The 25,818-nt window shown below is 41.8% G+C and overlaps 1 protein-coding gene and 1 pseudogene across 1 annotated transcript; both read left to right on the top strand.

The window, feature by feature from the left end:
- Positions 1–18,398: 18,398 nt before the first annotated feature.
- On the top strand, positions 18,399–20,875 carry LOC124849802. The gene is made up of 8 exons (XM_047330407.1): positions 18,399–18,501; positions 19,052–19,158; positions 19,263–19,535; positions 19,664–19,757; positions 20,005–20,059; positions 20,309–20,414; positions 20,533–20,679; positions 20,870–20,875. The coding sequence occupies exons 1-8, from the start codon at positions 18,399–18,401 to the stop codon at positions 20,873–20,875; spliced, it is 891 nt and encodes a 296-aa protein (XP_047186363.1).
- Positions 20,876–21,248: 373 nt separating this feature from the next.
- LOC118292512 lies at positions 21,249–23,484 on the top strand (annotated as a pseudogene).
- Positions 23,485–25,818: the final 2,334 nt, after the last annotated feature.

The raw sequence follows: 25,818 nt of genomic DNA, 5'->3' as shown, positions 1-25,818 counted from the left end.
TGTGTTTTTTTGATTTCCCAATGCCTGTTGACTGTGTGCGCCTGCCGAAAGGGTAAAGGAACTTTTTTAAATGTTAACTCTTGTTAACAAACTGCCTTTGTTTTGGAGTTTTTTTGCATTTGGGTACAGTCTGTCTCCAGTCTCTCCTTAACAAGCAGGACTGTTTTTCGCAGTCAATTTGTCATTTATCACTGATTGTCATCTTGAAAAGCAGGAGCCATCTAATCTCCTCTGCCAACACAGCAAGTGTCTGGCAGAGGACAAAAGTTAACAAAAAAAAACCCCAAATGATTTACTGAATGATGTGTGGGGACAAAAGAGGCCTTTATGTGCTTCTTAAATGCCCATTTAACCTTAAATAATGATTTGACTTGAGCTTTTAATGGAGGCGTGAGCAAGTGAGATAAATCAGCTCTCACTTGAGGGATACAAAAGGATTTGTGAGTGACAGAAAAGTTGACAAAGCGAGTGCTAATGAGCCTTCTGAGACAGCGAACTTGTGTGCACACAATTAAACAGAAACAAATATGTTATATGCAAGGACACATGCCTCTATTTCACTCTAACATACTGTACTAACAAATATGCAATTAATGATTGCACTTACACCTCTAGAATTAAATGACAGACACAATACAGCAAGGTTAAGGATGCGTAACAACATGAATCAAGTGAATTATTCATTGTTGCAGTGTTCTTGTGCAGCATGTCGAAAAGTTGACTAAACACCAAGTTAAACCACAGCCAATGAAGACAGAGTTGTAGTAAGATTAACCATTTACTGTCACACTTCTTCATCAACACGATGTTGAAAACTATTAAACAATACAAAATATTCATCAACTGCACGTCATGCACAAAATAAAGCAGTTACCATGGCTACTGACATTGCTGTTGACTTGCACACAATCATGTCCGAAAGATCCATCACTCTCCACTGCCTCAAGATAACAATATGCAAATAATGCACCTGATCACATAATTTAAAGACAAACCATGAGCATTCGCTTCATAAAGAACACGTGTACTGAATGAGTAAATGACAAATGCGTCAGTTTGAAACTAGCAAAGGCCGACCAGGGCCTTTCTGTGTGGCGCAATGGTGAGGAGCAGCTTCCTATTGGTGTATTTTCTACCACTAAAGAACGACTGTATTACAGTCCTAATTTTAATCATGTTTAATTGTTGTCATGTGTCACCCCCCCTTATTACTTCAGGAGAAGAGTGTTTCTGAGAACTCAAGAAGCTTTGAGAAGAAAGACTAACAACACAATTCTTGATTGGTCCAAAACGACAACAGAAAATAAACATCTAGTGGATGAGGTTGGTTAAATTTACACACTGGTGTCCTCTTGTCTCAATTGTAATCGACTTTTGTCAAGTCAAAATATTGACTTGAAAGATGCTCCACAGCATTTTGTTTTTGGGAAAAATGCCCTCTACACCCCAGAAAGTATTATAGGTGACAAGGAGATGTTGACCAAATATCCCAGTCCTTTCTCCTGTGTCATAGACATGAGAAGATACAGTATGGATTGTCGTCATACACATTTTCAATTAATTAATCAAACTATATTTGCACAGCAGCTTTCATACAGTATAAGTAAGTGTAATATTTTCCAGATTTATATGGACTTTGGGGACAGTGAGTTGCAATAAGTCCTGGGAGCGTAAACAATAGTTTCCTGAACCTTTCGAAGAATGTACATCTGTAAATAAGAAGGGATCAGACTGAGTATGGCTTTATAAATAAGTCTGTGCCAACGGTTGAGGCAGACCATCAAACCGGTGCACACAAGGAGCTGTTGCGCTTCACCATACAGACTCTAACCAGAGAAAGCCTATTCTCTGATAATGCACACACCTGTTGTGCATTGATAGGAGCAGTTTTGGCAATTAGCAAGTTATTAATAATTGTCAATGATAAATATTAATATTCATACAATTATTACTGAAATCATTAATCGGGGAACCACCCTGTGAACAGGGAATAATTATCCAAACCTTTCATCTCAGTCTCAAAAGGGTGTTCACCTGAAATAGCAATATTTATGATATGGATATTCCAGATTGAACAGGGAAGGTCGGTGAATTCAAGCACTGACTCTGTCAACAAGCCTTCGTCACATTATACATGTAAATAACACAAGGAAACTTCTCTTTAAAGTATAACAGAATTTATTAACAACAGTGAAATCAATTTACAACCAACAACACTTATGATAATAAACATCTATTATATACTAGTACTACACAAACAATCAACACAAATAACAACGATCCATTTCAAGTGGATCTGTGGAGGTATATATATACGTAAATAAGGCTATGCGTGTGCTCCCTATATGTATGTATGGAATGTGTGCAATTATGCGTAGGGGAGTATGTGAGTATGTGTGTGTGTGTCCTAAACATGAGAGACTAGGCACCAGATGGTGGACATAACCATGTAGGTGACGTCACGAGTGGCTAGACACAAAAGGGCAGACATGACCGCGGCGGTGACGTCGCGCTAGGAGACGATGGCGGAGACTTTGTGTAGTGGCGAATCATACGTGTGTCTAACAAAGGGGTCGTTTCAGGAGTTAGGTTTGAATTCCAACCTGAAAGGACCACACGCCCAAATATCTATGGCCCTGAGAGTGTGTGTTAGTATCAGAGAGAAAAAGAGGGGGAAACCTTCAGTGGGAGTGGCAAAGCTCACGCGACGTCGAGTGAATCCTACGCCTATCTGTTATTACAAAGGGACGCGCCGCCGCGTCTCTGCATTCCCAATCAACAGATGGCGTTCTGAATTCAACCAGGACAGCGGAGCAACACTCACCAAGTCTGATCGCTTCAGACAACAATAAAACTAACACTGCGAGGTAACAGAAAAGAAGTACAGAAACACTAAACAGTAATACCTGCGTTGTGGCAGCAATAAGGGACTCGGCGGTCCTTTAATCACAAGCAACAATAAACACACAGTTAAAAATCAAACTAACATCTGCCCAAAGCTAAGATGCCTCTTACTTTGATTACTGGGGAAGAGTTCACGTGTGAAAAAAAACGTACTCCTTGGGCGCGCATCGCGGGCTGAGGTGAAGGACGATGGCAGGGACTGTGCGCACAGTCGTTAACGGCGGGGCTGTTGTCCGGGCGTCGGAGGTACAGCAGTCGACGATCGTTGAGACATGAGGGGGTTCATTTGTCTCGCTTCTGCAGGAATCGGTTGAAGAAAGTCCGGGCGGGTTGCAGCGGGCTTTAACCGGGATACCGGGGTTTATGTGTGTATACTTGGTGATACACAAAGTGAGGATTTCAGCTCGGCCGGCGAGTAGAGATCCTTTAAGGCCAAATTACCGTGCACGTGGTAACTTCTGCTAAGAAGTTACGGGTCCTTCTGTCTACAATGGTCTGATTACTTTCGGGTCTTCTCATGGTTCGAAAGGGGTGAATGAGAGTCCGTTCTTCGCGTGCGCAGGTTGGCCTTAGAGGACTGGACCTGTGAGCTGGGGGTTTATGGCAGTCCTGTTGTCCGGCTGTGGGCATTATGGGTAATGCAGTCTTTGCCTCTGATTTCGGACAATGTTCTGTGCTTTGTAATAGAAGAGGCTTTCTCTGGTCAGAGTCTGTATGGTGAGGCACAACACACCAACACTTTAAACCAGAGGCAGGACTCCATTATCCATAACACCCAGCTTCAGCAAACCTGCGGTGTTACCGCAAATCCTCCACTCCCATGTGGAGGGATCCTCCGAAGCCAAACCCGACCACAGCAGCACCGACACGAACGCAGGAGTAACCTAAACTCATTCCTTTTGGACCTGGTCAGCGCTCTAAGTAGTGTAATCACCGTTGTTAAGAAGTACCCTTCTATATTACAAGTCAATTTTGCCACAAAGGATCTCCCCTCACTGGTCGAGCTTAAGTCCCCACTTTGTGTGTAAACCCGAATACACACGCTGTTCCGGACTTTAACACAGACAACACCCCTAAAACAAGTTCACAGCTATTATAATGTACTACAGTGCCGTGAACACACATTACTAAACATCTATCCTGATTGACAGGTCGCTGTGTAGCATAATTTACTAAATGAACATCATGCTATATTGAAGAAGACTTACAACTAATGACTAAGACCATAAACTCATTAGTAAATTGTTTACTGAGATAATAAATCAAGTGAGCTGTGAATGCAGGTTCAGGGCACTTCTGCGTTGCCTTTACTTTTCAGACCCGAAAGCTACGAAGGACAAAAAAAGGACATTAGTATAGATTAATAAATATACAAATAAATGCAGAAATAAATAATTAAATACACACATAAATGAATAAATAAATAGTTGGCGATGAAAAGGCCATTTCTCTATTTATTCCTACATTTAATTTATTTTTACATTTATATATTTCTGTGTCTCTGTCAGTGCATAAATGGTAATCAAGTAGGTAGGGTTAACTCAGTCCAAAGCCGGTTACGAGCAGTGTGATCATCAAATCTATTACTTCTGTCTTGACTTGGCCAGTACGACGGAGCTGCCTTTAGCTCAGCGTTATCCGCTTAGCTAAACCAAAGTAGTTGATACTCCGTTGTACCTAACCCAGTACCAGTAACGTAATGTAAAGTTTTGTTGGAGATATTCAGAGTGCGATTTGCTGGAGGGGGTTTGCGTGGGATTTCCCCCTTTCTGGTCTACATATCCCCACATCTGCTAAATTTCTTTTTATCTCCGGTGGGAACACAATTTATCTCCCCCTCAAAGTGGTCAATGCTACTTCACCAACACACCATATAAAATACCTAAAATATAAATTTTTAAACGAAGTAAAGAGCTGTAACGTGAACAGTCTATAGTGCGATAGAACGATAATATCCTAAATGGACTACCCACTGTCAGCGCTCGTGTAAGTTTTGAAAGTTGCACCATCAACATTGTCAATAAGATTGGACATTTCTGTGTTAACTTCAGTTACTATGTGAGAGAGCACACAGTTCTTTTTAAAAATAATATTCAGAAAACGACCATCACGTCTAAGAGATTGCTTTACTTGTTTTCCTTTGTATGAATGAACAGTAATTTCCTGAACGAGTGTTTTTAGTGCAGGGTTTCTCATGATTTTCACTATGATTTTACCCCCCCTTTGATAACACACTAAATGTCACAAGATTATCAGAGGACCCCTTACTGCATGGACAAACAGAGACACTCCCAGGTTGCTTTGGCTTACCTACAGCATTGATATACTTGATAGTTAAACGCTCATCTTTATTAAAGCTACATGGAAAGTGTGAACTGATAGCTTCCCATCTCTTATCACAAGGCTCTATGTCATTTTAATTATTTGCAATTCCTCTAAATTGTGAACTTCTTTTCAGTGAGTCCTCAACAGTTCCTAAATGGTTGCAGGTAACAGACGTGGGTATCTTCCCTTTTAAGTACCACCAGAATGAATTCCTAAGAATGAAAAAAAAAATCGTATTCAATTCACTCACGATGAAATATCTTTTATTCTGTTAAAAGCAACCCCACACTTGTCTTGTCTCATCACAAACATGGTTAATGTGAGTGGAAAATGTATACAAACATTCCAAAACCTTTTTCCGATCATGAAACAAGAGGTTGTTAATCAATACTTAAGTAAAACGTCACCAAGGAAGAATACGTAAGTTTCCTTCAACTATAGTTTTTATTTGCAAACAGTTAAAAACTAAATATGACAAACCTTTGCAACAAGTTGTAAATTACTATATTGACTGTTCTCCACATTCTGTTTGTCTGTTTATTTTTTAGGAAAGAGAAATATCTGATGACTTGCATGCTTCAGTTTTTGTAATTCCTTGATAAGAAATATACAAAAAAGGTGAAAAACCAGAAAATCTGTGATTACAATACAACTTTAGTTAATCTAATAAGACTTGAATGTACTTTTCATTTCACTGGGAGAAAATCTCTACCTCAACAATTTTGTCCATTTGTTCCAACATTCTGTTCCATCTTTAACGAGAGGTTTCCAGGCAAACAAGAATTTTACCTCTAGGAAAAAGCAAATACATATGATTAATTTGAATAACTTAAAAGTACACCTAATGATTCACCATACATAAACCTAAATAATAATAACAATAAACTTTATTTTTTTTTTTTTTTGACAGTTTTATTACCCCCCAATAACCCCCCCCCCCCCCCCCCCCCCCCCCCCACACTGCCCCCCTCCACCCCCTGATTGTGTAGTCTTTAAGCTGTTTGAAACATTTTTCTCAACATGGCAAAAAGAGTCGATGTCGATACTACCGTCGTTGGCGTGCGAAGGAGACTGGAGGTGACGAGGCGATCTCCGCTGGCCACGATGATCAGCGAGACCCCGGTGAAGACCTTCAATGCTGGCTGGTCTGCTCAGAAGAAACGAATGGCTCACCCCGAGTGCATCTGTGTATACATCTTCCTATACAACATGTTCTCCCCCCTCGATATATGCACTTTCTTCCGGTCACGAAGCAGTTAATTCATTCATTTATACATTCAACAGTTTAATTATACTCTCCTTTAAATCTAAACCTATACGTAGTTGAAGTGTGAAGACAGAGTAGACGCTAGAGCCGTGCCCATATGACAAAACAGAACTAAGTGTTTGGAAATGAGTTTAGTTTTTATGTTGAGACCTTGTGAGAGTAGCTCTCAACAGAGCTGAACCATAAATGACGTGTTCATTATTGGTATACAGGCTTCTTCACAAGACTCTGTAAGCTTTTACCTACATTGGTTTTGGAAATTAGCAGTGAAAAAAGTCTACCCACTTCTCTTATCATATCACACACACACACACACACACACACACACACACCAGCGATCTCTGTTGGCTACGATGATCAGCAAGACCCGTCTGCTTAACCTCTTCACGTAAATTCCTAACACAACAAACAACAAAGTGTTATAGTTACTTACAGTGTTTCCTATCTCATGAAATTGTCAAAGCTTCTTAGCAGCTCTATGTTTCGTTCTCGTAATGGAAGATGAGGGCAATCAAACTCCTCACGGGGGATCGCATACAGATGGGGTTTCCTGTTTGTTGCCTCTTTGATACAAAGAAACAAAACAACTCTGACCAAAAGAGTCTGGGAACAGTAATATCCAACACCTTCCAAATCTTATGAAGAGAGAGTCGTTCTCGTAATGAAGAATGAGGACAATCAAACTCAAGGTGTGATCATAGACATCAAGGATTTCCCGACCCCGGGAACCAGACCCCTTTGAAACACACACACACACACACACACACACAAACACACACACACACACACACACCTACATTTACAACTCTGACCAAAGAGTTTCGAGGATATAAGGATGAGTTTGGAAACAGTCATCTCTATCACTTTCCAAATCTTCTGAAGAGAGAGAGAGCGAAAGACCAAGAACCCTCTATAGAAAACGCTGGTATGTAAACCTATTTCGAGTACTTTCAATTTCTTTAGGATATTTGATGTTTACAGAGATCTAAACAAACATATTTTTTTCTACAGAGCATAACATGATTACCTTCGGTACAGAGTTTGACCTTGTAGACACCGACTGTGAGTATATTGTTATACTATATATTTAATATATATTTTAACAAGGACTTAACCATAATCATTCACCAGTCTTCTCTTTCTCTTTTTTAGATTCAGCGTCTGAGTTGTGGGAAATTGATGAATTTGCCCGCCAGCAGCTAGATCTGGAACAAGTACAACCGCAGCCGCAGACGTACTCGGCTACATCCAGCTCCATCAATCTTTTATCCCCCGACTCGGACGAGAATCCTGAGGTGTACGGGTTGAACCACCAGCAGCAGCAGCAGCAGGACGGGCCTATCGTTACAGAGGTGGATCAGCAGAGGGACCAAACTACCGCGCCAGTGGTTATCGTGTTTCCCCAACTGACAGACCAGGCAGCCATAGGCCCTCCGTCACCTTCAGTTGCCCCAGCCCTCCCCTCATCACCAACACCCGTCTCTGGAGAGACAGCAAGCGGTCAAGAAGTGGAGAATCTAACTCACCATTCAGGGGTCGAGGACTCATCTGACTGCAGAGTTCTGAGGGTTCGACGCAGACGACGTTTTGATCCAAGTAAGTTTATAGTTTTATTCTTTAATTTATGGTCGAAAAAACTCTACACAGAATTATGTAATTGTGGACACAACTAGGGTATGAAAAACTAATTTTATCTCTCTGTTTTTTTACGTAGGAGGAAGCTCACAGCAGAGGGCAAACTACTGTCCTAACTGCGCTTTTAGCGCAAAGAGGGAGCTTCTGAACCAGCAGAGGAACGAAGACGTGCGACTTCTTAATCAACAAAGGCATGAAGAGGCACTGATTCAGCATCAGAGGTTGTATGAAGTGACTGCCTCTTTACTGCGTTTCATGCAGCGTGCGAGACTTGAATAGATGCTGTACAGGGTTCTGTAAAAGAAGTGTTGTGTGATTGTAACCTTTTTTTGTGGTTTGATTGATTTTTTTGTTATTCTTTTGTGCTGTGTACATTTGTTTTTCCGCATCTGCTAATACAATGGACCTAAACATACCTGACATGTGTGACCCGTTTTTAGCCATCAACCGTGCTATTGCTCAGATTGAAGCAAATCAACATGAGCAACCAGATAATCAGATAAATCCTAGTAATGAACCCATAATTGCTAATAACATCGGCGATGTACAACCTCTAGATTTCCTTGGAGATTTAAACAATGCTTTAGTAATCTACGGAATCAACAAGGTACAGGAAAACAAGGAAATTGCTATTATTAATATTAATATTAATATCACTAATAATGACAACAACATAATTGTATTTTTTAATTATAAGGATCAGTCTGGTAGAGATTACAGCGGCGGTTGTACAACTGTCCTCTCTCTCTCTTCTCTCTTCTCCTACTGTCTCACCTCCCACCCTCTTTCTGCCCACCTCTCCTCTCTTCCTCCTCTCTCTCCTCACCCCAACCGGTCGAGACAGATGACCGCCCACAACTGAGTCTGGTTCTGTCAGAGATTTCTTCCTGTTAAAAGGGAGTTTTTTCTCTCCACCGTCGCCAAGTGCTTTGCTCATTGTGGGATTTGTTGGGTTTTCCCTGTAATATTGTAATATTGACCTCACTATGTAAAGTGCCTTGAGACAATGTATGTTGTGATATGGCGCTATACAAATAAAATTGAATTGAATTGAATTGAATTGAATTGAATTGAATTGAACAGGAAACCCCGATCCTCAACCCCCAGACTCTGCTACTGTAAATGATCAGGAAACAGCGCAGCCCAGCTGTTCTACTCATAATGCAGTTGATGCAGTTGACCATGAACCATCAACAACAACTAGACGCGAGAGATTTAACAACGTCAAAATTATTCAGCCTCTGGACGTTGTTAGGCGTGTAGACGAGCTTAATTATCCCGAATATTATTCTAGGGTGAAGGGTATGTTGGAGACTGCTGCCGAAAGAGCCTTTCAACAGGCGGGTCGACAAGACGTGGTGCAATTTGAGCTGAGAGGTGATAATCTGAATCATGACACCTCTGTCATCTTGACAGGGGAGGAGGGTGACCGCGTTTTGCTCAATTCTTTTATTGACCGCATTGTGCAATCAAACATGACCGTTAGCGTCGACAGTAATCTGCATGTTGTAGCACAAATCATAAGAAACCCTCATGGTGCCTGTAAAAGACTTTTAGCAGAAACATTAGACAGCGAAATCTTGAAAAAGAAGAGACGTTTTCTTTATGTTGTCGATAATGAGCACAACAGTCTGTGTTTTGCTATGAATTTAGCTCCTCTGCTCAACCCTAACAACACAGATAATGAAGCGCTAACGATTGGTAAAAGCATGCAAAATAGAGCGGGAATGAGCGATGACACGGCTGTAACTCTGAGTGATATACCGAAATTTGAAGCCCAGCTCAACTGTAAAATTGTTGTGTTATTCAGGACCGATGCTAAACGCACCCTTTCTAAATTTGTAACCGACAGCCCCAGGAAAGACGATACTCTGTTCATGGTTCTGCATGAAAACCACTATTACGGCATCATCAGCGCAAAAGCCTTTCTCGGCTGTAAAAACGTGTGTAAATATTGTTATGAGGGGTATAACAATCCGGCAACGCACAAATATCCGGGTCATTGTACCGTGTGTTTACACCCGAGTTGCACCGATCGTCCCATATGTGCCTTAGTCTGTCCTGACTGTAATAGAACGTGTCGCTCACCTTTGTGTTTTAACAACCATAAAGAGTCAAAAGACAGACCCCTGGTTCAGAAACGCGTCAGTCAATGCGACATCTTTAAAAAATGTCTAAAAAAATCAAAACTCAGCGGTTCAGGACTTCCTGAAGTGCTGTACGCTTCATCCTGCATTTCAGGAGGCCCCTGTTCAAAAACTCTGTTTTCATCGCTCACAGCTCCCGAGGCTTCGACAGTTACCTACTCATCAAAGCTATGCTAACGTTAAACATGCTTCCTGGTCTCACCATGCAAGGTAGTAAAGTCATTTGTTTCACAGACGATAATTACAAGCACAAGTATGTGGATTCGCTCAGCTTCCTCACCATGCGTCTAGCTGACATGCCAAAAGCTCTGGGGTTTGAAGATGCAGTCAAGGGCTTTTTTCCACATGGGTTTAGCTCTGCAAACACGCAAAACTACGTGGGTCCCCACCCTCCTTCTCAAACATATGGGCTAGAGTGAATGAGTGGCGACGGTAAGAGGGAATTTGAAACATGGTACGAGACGGTCACGGTACGTTTCATTTTAAAAACGAGGCCGTTCGTTACTGTCAAAACGATGTGGATATTCTCTTTGAGGCCTGCTGCATTTTCAGAAAGGGCTACATCGGCGAGACAGGTGTAGATCCTTTCAGCTGCGTCACCATCGCATCCGCCTGCATGAAAGTGTTCCGTACAAATTTTTTAGCAGCAAACATGCGCGCCATCCCATCACCAGATAACTATCGTAGACAGTTCAAATCATTTTCAAACATCAGCATCCAGTGGTTAGAGTGGGTAGCGTTCAGCGAGAACATTTACATTCAGCACGCACAGAACCAGGGGGAGAAGGCCGTAGACAAATACTTTGTAAATGGCTACCCAGAGATGGGGGGTGTGAAATGTGCATGGGAGTTTCTGGGATGTTTTTATCACGGTTGTCCCTCATGTTTCCAGCCTCACGAGACCTGTCCTCTGACCGGTAAGCCGTTTGAATAGTTGCATGCACTCTGCGAGGAGAAATTGCGGACACTGCGCTCGGTCCATGGCCTACGAGTCTTTGTCATGAGAGAACATGAGATGAAAAAAAATCAAAACTCAGCGGTTCAGGACTTCCTGAAACGTTACAACCCTCCGCAGCCTCTCCCCGCGTGATGCTCTCTACGGGGGGAGAACTAGCCCTGTCAAACTCAGATACACAGCAGCTGCTAATGAAACTGTACAGTATGTGGACATGACCTCCCTGTACCCTTATGTTAACTGCACGTTTCTGTACCCCCTTGGACACCCAGAAATCATCTACAACGATTTCAAAGATCCTCAAAGCTACTTTGGTATCATTAAGGCTGTTGTATACCCTCCGCGTGAGCTCTTTTTCCCTATATTACCCTACAGAACACCCGGGGGCAAACTGGTGTTTATGCTCTGTCGCACCTCCCCAGATCTGAATTACCAGGGAGGCGCGTGTGTGCATGACGACGAAGCCAGGGCTTTGACGGGTGTTTGGGTGACTCCTGAATTTAACAAAGCTCTGGAGCTGGGTTATCATGTAGGTAAGATCACTGAAGTGTGGCATTTTGAGCAGAGCAGTGATTCTGTATTTGTAGGCTATATGCACACTTTCCTGAAGGGAAAACAGGAAGCCTCAGGTTACCCTGCCGATGCCGTAGATGAGGAAAGTAGAGCCCAATACATCAGGGACTACGAGGCCAATCAGGGTATTTTGTTGGACGCTGACAAAATAAGTCCGAACGCTGCTAAAAGACAAGTGTCAAAGCTGTGTTTAAACAGTTTCTGGGGTAAATTTGCACAGAGAAGTAATCTGAACCAGACGGTTCTAGTCAGCGAACCAGGAAAGACGATACTCTGTTCATGGTTCTGCATGAAAACCACTATTACGGCATCATCAGCGCAAAAGCCTTTCTCGGCTGTAAAAACGTGTGTAAATATTGTTATGAGGGGTATAACAATCCGGCAACGCACAAATATCCGGGTCATTGTACCGTGTGTTTACACCCGAGTTGCACCGATCGTCCCATATGTGCCTTAGTCTGTCCTGACTGTAATAGAACGTGTCGCTCACCTTTGTGTTTTAACAACCATAAAGAGTCAAAAGACAGACCCCTGGTTCAGAAACGCGTCAGTCAATGCGACATCTTTAAAAAATGTCTAAAAAAATCAAAACCCGGGGGCAAACTGGTGTTTATGCTCTGTCGCACCTCCCCAGATCTGAATTACCAGGGAGGCGCGTGTGTGCATGACGACGAAGCCAGGGCTTTGACGGGTGTTTGGGTGACTCCTGAATTTAACAAAGCTCTGGAGCTGGGTTATCATGTAGGTAAGATCACTGAAGTGTGGCATTTTGAGCAGAGCAGTGATTCTGTATTTGTAGGCTATATGCACACTTTCCTGAAGGGAAAACAGGAAGCCTCAGGTTACCCTGCCGATGCCGTAGATGAGGAAAGTAGAGCCCAATACATCAGGGACTACGAGGCCAATCAGGGTATTTTGTTGGACGCTGACAAAATAAGTCCGAACGCTGCTAAAAGACAAGTGTCAAAGCTGTGTTTAAACAGTTTCTGGGGTAAATTTGCACAGAGAAGTAATCTGAACCAGACGGTTCTAGTCAGCGAACCAGAGGAATTCTTTGGTTACATGTTTTCTGAGAAATACAATGTAAAATACTTTGCATTCATCAACGACGAAACGGCTCTGATTCAGTGGAGTCACGGTAGTCTTACATTGCCCCACCAAACAAGACAGATAACGTGTTTATTGTCGCATTCACCACTGCCTACGGTCGTCTAACTCTGTACAGTTATCTTCAGCAGCTGCAGGATCGAGTGCTGTACTTTGACACAGACAGTCTGATCTACGTCAGTAAAGAGGGTGAGTCTCATCTCAAACTGGGCAATTATCTTGTGGACCTTACCAACGAGCTGAAAGGGGACAGTATCGTTGAATTTGAGGCAGCGGGGCCTAAAAGTTATGCCTACAAAACAAAAAACAATCGGGTTTCCATGCGTGTAAAGGGCATTACACAGACGCACGAATGCAGTGAATGCATTAATTTTGACAGCGTCAAAGAGCTGGTGGAGGGGTTTGTACAAAACAACGCCTCAGAAGCTGTACTTGAAACCCCTCAGCACAACATTAAATGCGATAAAAAGGGCTTTCTTCTGAAAAATATGTCATTTCAGAAGAAGATACGCGTTGTGTTTGACAAGAGACGTTTGCTCTCCTCGGGTGAAACTTTACCATTTGGCTACTAAACAAAAGAAAAGATAAAATGTCACACACCCCTGAAGAAATTGATTTTGATCCCCGAGTGCAGATGCCTTTTTCATGTCAGATTGTGGGTCCTAGCGGATGTGGAAAAGCTTTTTTTGTAAAAAATGTTTTGGAGAATTGCGAAGATGTTTTTTCTCAAGTGCCTGAAAATATTGTGTGGATATATACATTGTTTCAACCTCTGTATGCCGAGCTGCAGAAAAAGAATAAAAAGATTAAATTTGTGGAAGGACTGCCTGATTCTTTTGAAGACGAAAACCTGTTTCCCTCTGATCAGAAACACTTGATTATTCTGGACGACCTAATTTTCCAATCTTCAGAACACCCGGAAGTTGTCAGAATTTTTACTCAGTACAGACACCACAGGAATATGAGCGTCATGATGCTCACTAAAAATGTTTTTCACAAAGGAAAACACAGTCGCACCATCAGTTTAAACAGCAACTACCTGATCTTGTTTAAAAACCCTCGAGACAGATTACAGGTGAATGTATTATCGCAGCAAATTTTTCCTTCGCAGAAAAGTTTTTTCTCTGAAAGTTTTGAAGACGCCGTCAGGGAGCCTCACGGGTATTTATTAATCGATCAAGATCCTGTTAATTCATTCATTATGTCTGCTCGTATAAAAAGGAACGCTCCTTTGCTGCGGGCAGCAAAGGAGCCAAAGAATGATGACGGGAAAGGTCCGGAAATGGCAAGATTTTGGTGATGGAATCCAAAATGGCGGAGGTCCTGTAGGTAATAGGTCATGGCTGCAAGAGCTTTTTTTGTAGGTCCTGGGATGATACACGTGCTCACCGATTTTCGTACATGTAGGCAAAACTTTTTGATTAGTGAAGGATGTTTTGTAATTTTGTAGGTGGCGCTAGAGAGCCATTTTGCGACACTTGTCACCAAGTAAACGTCTCAAAAAAAAAGTTCAGAATTGGTCGCTACGGCAACGACCTTTGCTCAAGAGGTAAAATCTGGCACAATTTCCTGTGTTTGTGTACACCTGAGGTCATGGCTCCAAGAGGCTTTTTTGTAGGTCCTCCCATGTTGCAGGTGCTCACCAAATTTGGTTCAGGTAGCTCAATGTTTAAGGTGGGGGCTTTTAGTTTTAAGGGTTTTAGGGGGCGTTTTGGCGCCCTGTGGAGCCATTTTGACACAAGTACGCCTAAAAACCATTTCTGATCCCAGCATTGGGCCCTGTGAACGTGTGTGTGCATTTTCAAGGAGCTCCAAGCATTTTGAGTGCCTCAACCATGTATTCGTATTTTAGTGGCGATTACAGCATCACCACGGGAACAGCTTTTCAGATATGGCGCCGAGGCCCTAAACGTGACGTGACCAATTTGTCATAAGCATGCTGACCAAATTTGAGGGGCAATTCGGACCAATGCATGTGAAATGAAGAGCCACTTCCTGTTTACTAGGGTTCGGCGGAGGTTAAAACTTTATCAAGGAATAACGTCCAGGCCCTCTGGTGAAAAGTCAGGATTTTCTATTGATTTGATCCCATGGATGTGGAGATTACGCGCACCAACATTGAAGTCGCTGGTGTGAAATGTTTCCGAGCCGTTGGCCAAAGAATGATGACGGGAAAGGTCCGGAAATGGCAAGATTTTGGTGATGGAATCCAAAATGGCGGTGGTCCTGTAGGTAATAGGTCATGGCTGCAAGAGCTTTTTTTGTAGGTCCTGGGATGATACACGTGCTCACCGATTTTCGTACATGTAGGCAAAACTTTTTGATTAGTGAAGGACTCAACTTTCCGAGTATGTTTAGGGCCTCTAATAAGCGATTCACTGGAGGTACAAATAATAATAATAATAATTAAAGCTGCAAGCAGCAGTGGACGGGCCCGAGTACTCGCTGGGCGCGCGAGATGGCGGGGCGTGTCGCGGTCAATGTGGCGCATCATTTGGGTAAACCTGCCATGCACAGGACTCAAAAGTATCATTTGGGTGAACCTGCCATGCACAGGACTCAAATGTGTAGAGCGTGCTACTTCCTGTTGCCAGCAGATGGCGCTGTGGCTTGTGGTCAATATTGACATGTAGCAGTGTTGAGGCCGGGCCTATTATGATGCTTTAGAAATTTAGGACAGATCGAACCATTCATGTGTAATTACGAGCCACTTCCTGTTGGCAGCAGGTGGCGCTGTGACGTGTGGTCAATATTGACATGTAACTGTGTTGAGGCCGGGCCTTTTATGATGCTTGAGAATTTTGGGAAAGATCGGACCTAGTAGTGTAGAGCATGCTACTTCCTGTTGTCAGCAGGTGGCGCTGTAGCGTGTGGTCAATATTGACATGAGGATGTGTTGAGGGCCGCACTAGTATCATGCTTGAGAATTTTGGGCCAGATCGGACCATGCATGTGTGATTACGAGCCACTTGCTGTTGGCAGCAGGTGGCGCTGTGACGTGTGGTCAATATTGACATGTAGCTGTGTTGAGGCCGGGCCTATTATGATGCTTGAGAAATTTGGGACAGAATGGACCTAGTAGTGTAGAGAAGGCAACTTCCTGTTGCCAGCAGGTGGCGCTGTGACGTGTGGTCAATACTGACATGTAGCTGTGTTGAGGCCGGGCCTATTATGATGCTTGAGAATTTTGGGACAGATCGGACAGTCAGGTGTGTGCTTGAGATGTTTGTGTTTCATTGATTGATAAGCAGCTGAGGTTTTGAGTGAAAAAGTATAATTACTGTATGTTATAAAGGACTAATGATGTTTGTGACACGGATGAGGTACAGGTAATTATGAATATATATGTATTAATGTGTGTGAACATAATTGTACAAGGCTTGTTTGAGTTGGAAGTACACAAAAAACAGGAGGTACGTATGTGGAATGTAGGCTAAGCTACTTCAATATTGTTACATTATAAAAATACCTGTACTGGTCAGTTTATTAGGTACACCTGGATAAAGCTGAACTAATACAGCAGTCCTGGAATGAATGGTCAGCCAGTTATAAATATGATGCTTTATTTGATCTGTTTTTGTGTGTTGGCTGTCCATCCCATATGAATGATTATAGACCAAATATTACAAACAACCATCAGTAAAAATCAGTACAGTTCAATGGCAGTGATTTTGATGTTGTAGCTGAAGGGATGCATATAGTGTAATACACTGTTTATACACATGTGAATATACAGTATTAAACTGCATTTGTTTTATCTTTGTGTACCAAATGAACTGTTAAGCCTATATAGGTGTATATAGGTGTCTCATATTGTTAACCTGCATATTGATTAGACATGATGTATAGTATTGCCCTAGTAATATCATAATATTAGTATTGTAAAGAAATGTTACAACGGCCCATCTCCAGTCTAAATGCATCCTGGCTGGTCTTCACGATTCGCTCGTCAGTTGAGCCGTCTCTTCCTCTGGGTCAGCTGACAGCATGTACGCTGCTGTTCCATTGCACAATGACCGTACTGCGTCCTCCGCCTGATCAGAATCATGGCATTATGTCGTGTTTCCACAAAACAGCATGCGGTATGTTCACTGCAGCTTCAAAAATATTAGTGTTGTGGGATTTACTGTATATATTCATAGTTCAAGATCAGAAAAGAAACAGAATATGTAGAGTTTTTTTCATACCACAGTTGGATGTGTAAAGTAATTAATTTAAATATAAAGTAACTTACAATTGTTACTCACACTCTGTACTAAGAAAGAGATGTAATATGAAGAAAATATAATATGGTTTTGTTGATCTGCAGTAGTTTTTGTCTCTGGCCTTTGAAGTAATTCGTAGAAATGAGAAAGATATATTAGTTTATTTTATAATCATTTTCATTTAGAACGTAATGTTCCAAATGATTGTATGTATAATTAAATATCACATAGTGTCTTTGAATGCCACAGAGTCAAGCCAGACAAGGAGGCGTGACGTTCTTTTACAGTGCCCTGATTGGTTGAAATTTATGTAGTTTTTTTTTAATGCCTAGTCTTTATAAGGTCTGTTTGGCGCGAAAACAGCCTCTTCTATTTGTTACCAAGTAGCAAGGGACATACATTCACGCACAACAGAGAGATTTGAGACTTTTCTTGAGACTTCCAAAAGATTTTCCAAGGATTTCCAAAGGATTTCATTCAAGGACTTATTCATTCTTCTGAGGACTTGTTCGCTATACACGGTAAGTGGCTCAGTGGACATCATTTAGCGACAGGCTACTACCATGCTAGTGCTAGTTTTTAGCAACTAATGGCGGGAGACGAGCTAACTGCTAACACAAAGCAAACAGGTGTTAATTGGAAGCATTGCTATTTTTAGAAGGGGGCTGTAAGGCCAAGGTACCAGGTCTGCTGAGCGTGTATTAAGCAGAAGCAGTGAAGCACGAATGTGCTAGCCGTTAGCAGCTAATGGCTAACTTTGGGAGGGTTTTTTTTTTTAGCAGAGTTTTAAAGCAGATGAGCAGTGGTGTATGAGATGATATGCCTTCCCACCTATGGTTGGGAAGGCATGTAATCCACCAATTAATTGCTATTTTTTTTAGTTGAGTTTGAGGCAATGCTGCAATTGTTGGCGATGATTGTGTGTCTGCGTGGGCTCTGAGGTAGCTATAAGTTGTGTGTTAGTTTGTGTGCTTAGTAGCTGTAGCCCTACTTTCAATTACTGGTGTGTGTGTGGGGGGGGGGGGGCTTTTGTATTACTGGTGATTGTAGAGTAATGTATTTGCTTAAGTAAATCATATGGTTAGTTATTCTGATTTTTTTTATTTTTGTGACACCAGATGCTCACTTGTTTAGTGTTGTTTGACTCGTTAAGTTTGGTGTGAGTAAATTCTTGATTCAGTTATAGATGTTTATATATAAATGTAATTGTCCAACTACTTTAGACTAGAAGCATATAGTAATAGAAATTATTAATCACTTGTGCCTACATATACTTACAGATGCCTCGGGGGAAGTCCTCTCGTCGTTCCCAGGCCGCTCGGAGGAGAATGGTGGAGCGGCAGCCGCTGAACATCGATACTGTACCGCCTGCCAGTCCTGAACGTATGTAGCAACCATTTATTTCATCAAATGTTGTCCTTAAATATGTTTTTGATTTGACTCAACTTACTTGGAAATCGGCCATTTTGTTGTGCGTGAGCTAATCTGGAGTCAGCCATTTTGATTTGAGGAAATCGGCCATTTTGTTGCGAGTGAGCAAATTTATGATTCAGCCATTTTGATTTGACTGTGTTTTATGTTTTTTTAATTGAACACAGATCACATATTGAATATTTGGCATTAAGATGTTAATATTGAACCTGAAACAAGAGGGGAAAAAATAAGATAACATAAAAAATATGCAAAATAAACATACTTTTTTTTATTATTATTAAAAGAAATATAATAATGACAATTAGATTGAAAGCTGTCTATCTGTCTGTCTGTCCGTTGGTCACATCTCGAGGACTGTTCATCTTATCAGCCTGACACTTGGCATGTGTGTTGTTTATGGACCAAGAGAGTGCAGTGTTGATGTACAATGTTTTTTTTTATGGTTAATGACAAATAATAATAATAACACATTTTTATCTCTGTCTTGTTGTATAAATAGGCCGTGGTACAGGTTACCGCCATGCTGTTCAGGAATGGCCAATTTCAGCTTTGACTGGTCGTCGCCACAAGCTGGTCTTACCTGCTGAGTCACCCGCAGGGAATAAGGTACTGGACATTTAGAATTGTTGAACAACCTTTTTGATCTAGGGGAAAATGGATGAATTCCTTTTCAAAAAATGAGTAAATCATAATCCTTTTTGTCGTTTCAGTTTCTTCTTGTGGTCGGGGACTCCCATCTACGAAGCCTTGTAGATGGATTTGTCAAGATGCCAGAGGGACGGCTGTCCTTTGGCTTCATGTCAACCCCGGGGGCCTCTGCGACTGAGTTGAGGACGGAGTTACTGAATGGTACTGTAACTCCGACACCCGACCTGGTCTGCCTGTTGGCCCCTAGCAACAACCTGACTGCCAGCAGGACCTTTGGCGAGGCAGGTGTGGACTTTGCCAAGCTTTTGCACAGTGCCTGCAACCTCTTCCCTGAGGTAAGTTCTTCTACAAATATGTAATGATGATTATCTTTGGTACTACAAATTTGTGTGTTTGTGTGGCTGTGTGTGCATGCAGGTGATTTTTGAGAACTTTAGAAGATAACAATTACTGTTTTGTACAGGTTGTGGTCCTGGACTTTCCTCCACACTTGACTGCTGATGCAGATCATCAGAAGTTGATGCGGGAGGAGTTCCATCGTGTGGCAGCTCGAATGGGTATGTTTAGAAAAAAGTGTTGGTTTAAGTGTAGTTGCATCTATGGAAAGGATTATTTTTTCTTAAGTCAACGGATAAAATTAAAGTTATTAATGTCCATAATATTGATTGATTGTTTTATAAAAGATGGTAATTCATATTTAAAAGGTGTGAATTGAGCTGACAAATAATGGGGGGAAATTGTTGGAATGTGTGATTTAAAAAAAAAAAAAAATGTTTTAATTTTATTTAATTTTATTTTTTTAAGGTGTCAAGTACTTGTCCACTGCAGAGCACTTCCCTCTGGACTGCCCTGGGATTTGGTCTTGAGATGATGTAAGTAGAATGACATTCCATTTATGGGATTGTGTAGTTGTTCTGGTAAATTCAGATTAATGATGATACATGTGTTGAGAGTAAAATGTGTATTGTGTAAATTAATTTTTACTGCAGGTACACTTGAGTGACAGTCTTGGGATGCCGATCCTGTCTCAGTTGTTCTGGCAGGCAGCCTATGTACAACTGGAGGCAATAGCGCCAACAGAAGCAGTGCCTCCCAGGGTCTCTCCTAGGACTTCACCGCCACGATTCTGTCCACGAATCTTTTTGAAGGGGGAGGTCATCATGCCTCGTCGCTCCAACCCCTTCGAATGGACAGTTGTGGGACAGGGCAAGAAGGTAATGGGTTGCACACTGTAATTGTGTATTTGAGAGTCTTTTTCTACAAAAGTCATATTCCCTAAGCATCATGGTCATAGGAGAACTGTTAGTGAAATTTAAATATTTGTCGTTACAGACGCACCAGCCGGAGGAGGTTGAGCAGGAGTGTTCCATCCCGCTAAACCCAGTCTGGTTTAGCAGTGCCGTGATGGATGCGATGGATGCAGTTGTTCCATCACATCTGTCCAGCCCTGTGAAGAGCAGTGATGCAAAACGCACTAAGGTAATTTTATTTAAGTGTCATCTTTGTGTAGACAGTCTTTAAGGGGAAAAACAATGTTGACAGCTGTAACATTTGTTTTTCTGCCACTAGACATCAGTTTTGCGACATCGGTCGAGAGCAGCTGCTTCTAAACCGAGACGACTTCCTAAGCAGCAGGTTAGTACTTTAAAATTGTCTTTTGTGCTTGTAGCGCTAAAAGCAATATTGGATTCATGTGGAATTGTGTTACTGTACGGTTTGAGTAGACGGGTAGCAACAAGTGTTTCTGGGGTGATTTTTTAATACTACACGGGGGGAAATATTTTGTTTCTCTTTGGCAGTTAGATAGTGGTATTTCTTATGTTTTTTCTTTCAAGGCGGAGGTCACACCAACCGTTGGGTCTCCACAGCCTGCCGGTGTTGTGGAATTGGTCGAGGAGGGGGGGCTTCCTGCGCAGTGCACGCTGAGACCCGTCAAAGGGGAGATCGCTGCTGACGAGACGTGCGTTTGCTCTGTTTCATTGCCTTTGGCTGTTGTTGCCGGTCGTGATGTCAGATGTGAATCGGTGGCATCTGGAGTACAGGCGTCAATGGCATGTAGTGTTGTGGCTGCAATCAAACACGCGATGGCTCCGGTGTGTACATGGCAAAAGGCGGATATTGGAACAATATGTGCAGAGGGGAAGAAATTGGTGGCATTTGTAGCAGAGGAAATCGGGAAAAGCGATTCACAATGTGTTATGCAGCTCAATGTGTTTGGCAGGAAGTGGAGTGTAGAAGTGGGTCGGCCAATGTACACAGACGTGGATTTCTTGGAAGACGACAGTGAGGTGTACGAGAAGATGCAGGAACATCTGTTGTGGGGTGGAATGTGTCTGGTGTACCTTCAAGGGTCCATTTGTGCGATTATTGATCATGGGGAATATTATGCGTTTGTTGATAGTGGCACACGTAGCGCATCAGGGTTAGCAGCAGGCATTGGCTCGCCTGTGGCTGTGTTTAACACATGCCTCATTGACCTGATGCTTCACATCAGGAATTTGAAGAAGTCGTTGAATGTCAATTGGATTGGCATTGGTTACATGTCTGTGAAGGAGATGGCTGATGGTGCTTCAAAGGAGGTCGCAGAAGAACAAGGTGGCAGAGTACCAGTTGAGAGTTGTAATTTGGAATCTGTGCAAGTTACAGCTGAGACTAGTGGTTGTCAGAAAGTTGGGAAGACTGTGAGAGGATCATTTCACCAGGGGGATGATCGGTTTCATTACATGGGTTTGCAATGTATGGCGATAGGTTTTGTAAGTCTAGCAAGGCACACAGTTCATAGTGTGTTTTCATGGCAGACAGAAGATCTGGACCAAGCACTCGTGTTAGGTGACAAGTTGTACACAGGTTTGCGTGTCAATGAGATGATCGGCGCATCGTCAGAGATGTTGTGTGTTCCAGAGCTGCCTGAACAGTCAGTTATAGGGGGTCAGAGCTTCAGTTTTGTATATGGAGATTTTGCCAGTGGTGACATCAATATGGTAGACGGTGATCATATTGAGAAGGGGACTGGAAAAGATTTTTATGCAGTACAGTTCATGTCTCCTGACAATGTGTGGTACTACATGTGCAATTGTTTTGGAAAATGGACAGTACGCACTTGTTGACTCCCATGCACGCAGTGTTAATGGCATGGTTGATGGAAATGGAACAAGTGTTGTGGTGTATTTTGATTCACTTGGTGATGTGTTCAATCACATTTGCAGTTTGGCTTCAGAGCTTAGTGGTAAGGACAGGCCTTTTGAAATAGCTGGCGTGTGTGTACGTCTTACAGCGGCTGAAGAGATTCCAACAGCGAGTTGCAAATTGTCTGAGCAGACTTTAGCAGCTACTGATTTGTTGTGCGAGTCATCGCAAGCTGTGAGCGTTTTGGTATTGACAGAGAGTAGTAAAGATTCTGAGCAGTCATCTACTACTCAGGAGTTGGGCTGTGGTTCAGAAGAAGGCGTAAAGTGTAAAGTCCCTGCAAGAAAGCGTAAGATCTCAATGCGCAATGGTAAAGAGGCAAAGAGATTGAGAAGAGATGATGTTCCTGAAATGGGTTCAGATGTGGAATTTGTTTGTGATGGAAAGGGTGAAGACCATAACTATAATCCAGTTTGTGGAAAAGTGTCTCGAGCTTTGTGCACACAGTTAAATGTGGAGTTTGAGAAATCACATGTACCAGTCTCTGCGCGTGTTGGTTTGTTAGGTGTACCGTGCAAAAATGAGAGCATAGTGGCTGACAGTAACTGTTTCTTTCGTGCCATCTCTCAATCTGTGAGTGGAAAACAAACTGATCATAGAAAAATAAGACTAGCTGTTGTCAAGCATCTAGAAAATAATGCTGTCAAGTATGAAAACATTTTGAGAAGTGAGTATTGTTCAATGGCAGATTACATTAGCAAATCAAAAATGCGTTATGTGCACAGCTGGGCTACAGAGGTGGAAATACAAGCTACTGCTGATTATTTAGGAATCAATGTTTTTACATTTTATGATGGTCATTGGCTTAAATACAGTTCCAACAGTAAGCTATTGTCGCAACACGGCATTTATTTAGAAAATTGCTTTGGAAATTACTATGAGACTGTGGTTTGTGTTCATGAGCCAGAACTGCAGAGTTGTTATGGCAATTGTGAAATTGGTACACATAAAGTCAAAGGGTACAGTACTAGATGTCACCTTGAAGAACAGTTGGTTCAGCATCAGAGTGAAGTAAAAAGCATAGCGAATGATGCATGTTGTGCAGCTGCAAAACGATTAGCTACTGATGTAGAAATTGTGGATAATTTTGGGTCTTAGGTAGGGTGTGTAAGACCAATAAAATTGTAGAGGCTGGCTTAATAGCTTTTTTAGAGCAGTATCTGAAGTTGTATGTGGCTCTCAGAAAAGTCATCTTAAAATTAGACGCACTGTTGTAAAGTATATGGAGAGTCACAGTCAAAGACACATGGAGTTAGTGGGAAAAGAATATGCTTCAATGACAGAGTATATTGAGAAGTCCCAAATGCAGAAAGTTGGATATTGTGCTTCAGATGTAGAATTTCATGCTACAGCAAATGCTTTGGGAGTGGATATATTTGCATACAATGGTGAGAAATGGCTTAAATACAGTTGCACAAGTAGCATGTTGACGGATGAGGGCATATACTTGAAGTATTGTGAGGATAATCATTTTGAGCAAGTTGTTTGTGTTCAGCATATTGATGAAGATTTGTGCTTTGATTTGTGCAAGGAAATCAAAAGAACAGGAAGCGAGAAATGCAACTGTCTGTAGTTCAAATGGTAAGAATTGTCCTTCAAAGTATTTGGGAAGGAAAAGAATAGTCCTAAAGAAAATGAAATATATGGAAAATAGTGATAAATTAAAGAAAATTAGTATATCAAAATACAAGAACAATGTGTCATTTAGGGATAAAGTAAAGCAACAGAGTTTAGCTAAATACAAGGAAAATGTGTCATTTAGGGATAAAATAAAGCAACGGAGTATAGGGAAATATCAGGGAAAAGCAAAGAAAACAAGTATAAGTAAATACCATCAAAATAAAATGCACAGGCAGAACGTAAAGGCCATGAGTAGAAGGAAGTATCGCGTAAATCCAGAGCATAAGAAGCGTGTTACAGAAGGTAAAACAGAGAGAGATAGCACAGACGGAGCAGTACACTTTAAAAAAAGGTCTTTATATATATATGAATTAAATTTACATCCATCTCTTTACATCCATGAGGAAACAAACGAGAGACAGGGCAGAGAAGTTTAATGTCGTTATGCAGCGGTTTTTGGAGAAAGTAAGGAATGGGCCAGAGTTTGTGTGTTGTGTTTGCCATCGTTTGCTCTTTAGTCATCAGGTTTTGCAGTGTAAAAGAGATCATTATAACAAGAGGAATGATGTAGCTTTGATAGCAGATAAATGTATTACGGAAGACTATTTACACAAGTGTAATGAGGACTGTGTAATGCCTTGTGAGAGGTTGGTTACAGCTAGAGGTCAGCTGTGGGTATGTTACACATGCCATTATAAAATTAACAAAGGAGAAATGCCACCAGAAAGTGTAAAGAACAATTTAGGAATAGATGTCATTCCAGAAGAATTGGCATGTTTGAATAGCTCAGAGCAACATTTGATAGCTTTACATATTCCTTTTATGAAAATGTTAGCATTACCTAGAGGCGGACAGAATGGAGTTCATGGACCGGTGACCTGTGTTCCAGCGAATATTGTACAGACCAACAATGTGCTACTTCGCTCCAATATGGAGGGGTCATTGTTGCCTGTAAAGTTAAAGCGTAAATTGACGTATAAAGGGCATTATGAATATCAGTACGTTGACAGTATGCACGTAAGGCGAGCGTTTTGCAATTTTTAAAAGAGACAAATGTGCATTATGGAGATATAGAGTTTAATGAAGCCTGGCTAAATGAGTTTTGTGGGGAAGAAGATGATGAGGTTGAAGAAGATGGGACTGATGGTAGGGTAGAAGGTGGTGAAGCATCTGCAGATGTTGTTGAAGATGAGGTTGTAGTAAACCAGGTAAATGAGGATGTAGACGTTGGTGAAGCACCTATAGATGGTGGTGAAGATGAGCTGTTGCATGACAGACAGCAACATTGTATGTTCCAGGACACTTGTCTTATGCTGGTTGATATTGGTCAGGAAGCCCTGGACCAATATTTTGATGATATTTTGAATGTGGCACCAGCAGAAGGAAATAATCCTGTTCAGTTGCTTATTGATCACGATAACGAAGCTAAATGCTTCCCGGTGTTGTTTCCTAAGGGGCGGTTTGCATTCTATGAAAGTAGGCCGTATCGTTTGACGTTGTCACGTTATTTGAATAACAGGATCCTGCACGCTGATGGGAGGTTTGCCCATAATGTAGAGTATATCTTTTTTGGTCAGTACATGTCAGAGATTCAGCAGGTTGTTTCGTGTGTATCAATAGCATTGCGAAAAGGAAAAGGAGGTAGTGTGTCACGTGAGGTCAATAGTAATTTGTTGACAGATGGGGAGTGTCTGAAGCAGTTGTTGGAGTTTGACGATGGGTATCGGTTCCTAAAACCTATTAGAGGTACCCCAGCTTTTTGGCAAGGGGCACAGCGTGACCTGCTAGCATGTGTTCGTCAGCTCAGTGTCC

The sequence above is a fragment of the Scophthalmus maximus genome, chromosome 22 (assembly GCF_022379125.1).
Source record: "Scophthalmus maximus strain ysfricsl-2021 chromosome 22, ASM2237912v1, whole genome shotgun sequence".
In the NCBI taxonomy this organism is placed as follows: Eukaryota; Metazoa; Chordata; class Actinopteri; order Pleuronectiformes; family Scophthalmidae; genus Scophthalmus; species Scophthalmus maximus.
The sequence above is the reverse complement of the archived record's forward strand: the minus strand, read 5'-3'. Positions and strand labels throughout refer to the sequence as shown.

Bases quoted from the DNA above. Each gene is read 5' to 3' on its own strand.
- LOC124849802 (XM_047330407.1), top strand. From the start codon at position 18,399: ATGCCTCGGGGGAAGTCCTCTCGTCGTTCCCAGGCCGCTCGGAGGAGA. The intron at 19,536-19,663 runs GTAAGTTCTTCT...TGTTTTGTACAG, and splicing joins CCTGCAACCTCTTCCCTGAG to GTTGTGGTCCTGGACTTTCC. The intron at 20,060-20,308 runs GTCTTGAGATGA...GGTCTCTCCTAG, and splicing joins CTGGACTGCCCTGGGATTTG to GACTTCACCGCCACGATTCT.